The following is a 1,981-nucleotide window of genomic DNA, read 5'->3' on the forward strand; positions in this document are numbered from 1 at the left end:
GAGGTTGCAAATGACTCAGAGATCAAGAAGGAAGAAGAGACATACTCCAGCTCCACTAAAATAAGTCTTGAAGCCCTATGTACCAAAGGCACCCTACCCACAAAGGCTAAGAAAGGATGGGAAGGACAGTCAGTTTTCTAGATTCTTGGGGATCTTCAAGAGGCTTCAAATCAACATCCTTTTTGTTGAGGCATTAGATCAAATGCCACTCTATGCCAAGTTCCTAAAAGAGCTCATGACAAAGAAAAGAAACTGGGAGAAAGGGAAACTATAGTGGTCACAGAAAAATGTAGTGCCATTATACAAAAGAAGCTTCTCCAAAAGATGAAAGATCCTGGGAGCTTTCAAATCCCCTGCATCATAGGGGATATTAGCATTGAAAAAGTATTATGTGATCTGGGAGCTAGCATTAACCATATGTCCTTGGCCATGATGAAGAGAATGAGAATTGAAGAAGCCAAACCAACAAGCATGGCACTTCAACTAGCTGATAGGACATTCAAGTTTCCCCATGGAGTGGTAGAAGACTTATTGGTTAAAGTGGGAAAGTTCATCTTCCCAACTGATTTTGTTGTGCTTGACATGGAGGAAGAGTCTAATGCATCAATCATACTAGGAAGACTATTCTTGGCAATAGCTGGAGCTATAATTGATGTGCAAAAGGGAGAATTGGTCCTAAGACTGCATGAAGAAAAGATGGTGTTCAATGTTTTCACTAATGAGCTACCCCAAGGAATCCATTGGAAAATATATGATGATGGACACAAAGGAAAAGCTGGTTCAAGGAGTCCTAGAAGAAGATCAATGTGAAGAAGCAATGGAGCAAGATCATCAAACATCATGTGGTGAACTACCACAAGAAATCATAAAGGCTCAATCATGCTAGACAAGGCAAAGAGAATATGGAAGCACCAAAGTTGGAGTTGAAAACCTTACCCCCAAGCTTGAAGTATGCTTACTTGGGGAGCAACAACACATATCCAGTAATCATCAACTCAAGCTTGAGTGAAGAACAATAAGAGAAGCTCATCAATATGTTGAGGCAACACAAAGATGCCATAAGGTGGACACTTTTAGATTTAAAAAGGATTAGCCCTTCAGTGTGCATGCATAAAATTCTTCTTGAGGAGGATGCCAAGCCCTCAATACAAGCCCAACGAAGATTAAATCCAACAATGAAGAAAGTGGTGCAAAAAGAAGTGCTGAAGTTATGGCAAGCAGGGGTGATTTACCCCATCTCAGACAGTCCTTGGGTGAGCCCTGTTCAAGTAGTTCCCAAGAAGGAAGGAATCACAGTGGTGCCAAATAAAAGAAATGAATTGATACCAACAAGAACAGTGACTGGATGGCGCATGTGTATAGACTACAGAAAGCTCAATGAAGCCACAAGGAAGGACCATTTTCCTCTACCATTCATGGACCAAATATTGGAGAGACTTGCTAGTCATGAGTACTACTATTTCTTGGATGGATACTCAGGCTACAACCAGATTGTAGTGGACCCTAACGACCAAGAGAAGACTTCTTTCACTTGCCTTTATGGTGTTTTTGCATATAGACGTATGCCCTGAATGCACCTGCCATATTCCAAAGGTGCATGCTGTCCATCTTTTCTGATATGATTGATGCATTCGCATTTTAGCTGGATTAGCTAGTTAGTTTAATTTGTTTTATTTTAGTTTCATGCATTTTAATCAAAAGAAACAAGCACTTAGATGGATTTTCTCATCATACTTTGATATGTTAAGAACTAAGTGAATTCTGCTCAATTTCATGCAAACAATTCAAGAAAAGTATGAATGAGTGAGTTATCTAAAGATAGTTGCTCAAGAGATCAGAGCTTTGATGCGTTGCTATTTTTGTGATCATGAAAGGGGGAAGAGCACCAAATTCCTTCAAAAAATGCTCCCCTGAAGAGCGCTAAGTTCACTTGAAGATTGCTCCACTCATTTAAAGAATGCTATGTTCTCCTGCAGCACAC

The 1,981-nt window shown here is 40.0% G+C and overlaps 1 protein-coding gene across 1 annotated transcript; it reads left to right on the forward strand.

Annotated features, from left to right (window-relative positions):
- Positions 1-324: 324 nt before the first annotated feature.
- On the forward strand, positions 325-810 carry LOC148580596 (uncharacterized). Its single transcript, XM_088492264.1, has one exon. It carries the CDS (start codon positions 325-327, stop codon positions 808-810), a length of 486 nt encoding a protein of 161 aa, XP_088348390.1.
- The last annotated feature ends 1,171 nt before the right edge of the window (positions 811-1,981 follow it).

This window comes from Arachis ipaensis, chromosome B10 (genome assembly GCF_059453495.1).
Source record: "Arachis ipaensis isolate K30076 ecotype BB chromosome B10, ASM5945349v1, whole genome shotgun sequence".
Taxonomy (NCBI): domain Eukaryota; kingdom Viridiplantae; phylum Streptophyta; class Magnoliopsida; order Fabales; family Fabaceae; genus Arachis; species Arachis ipaensis.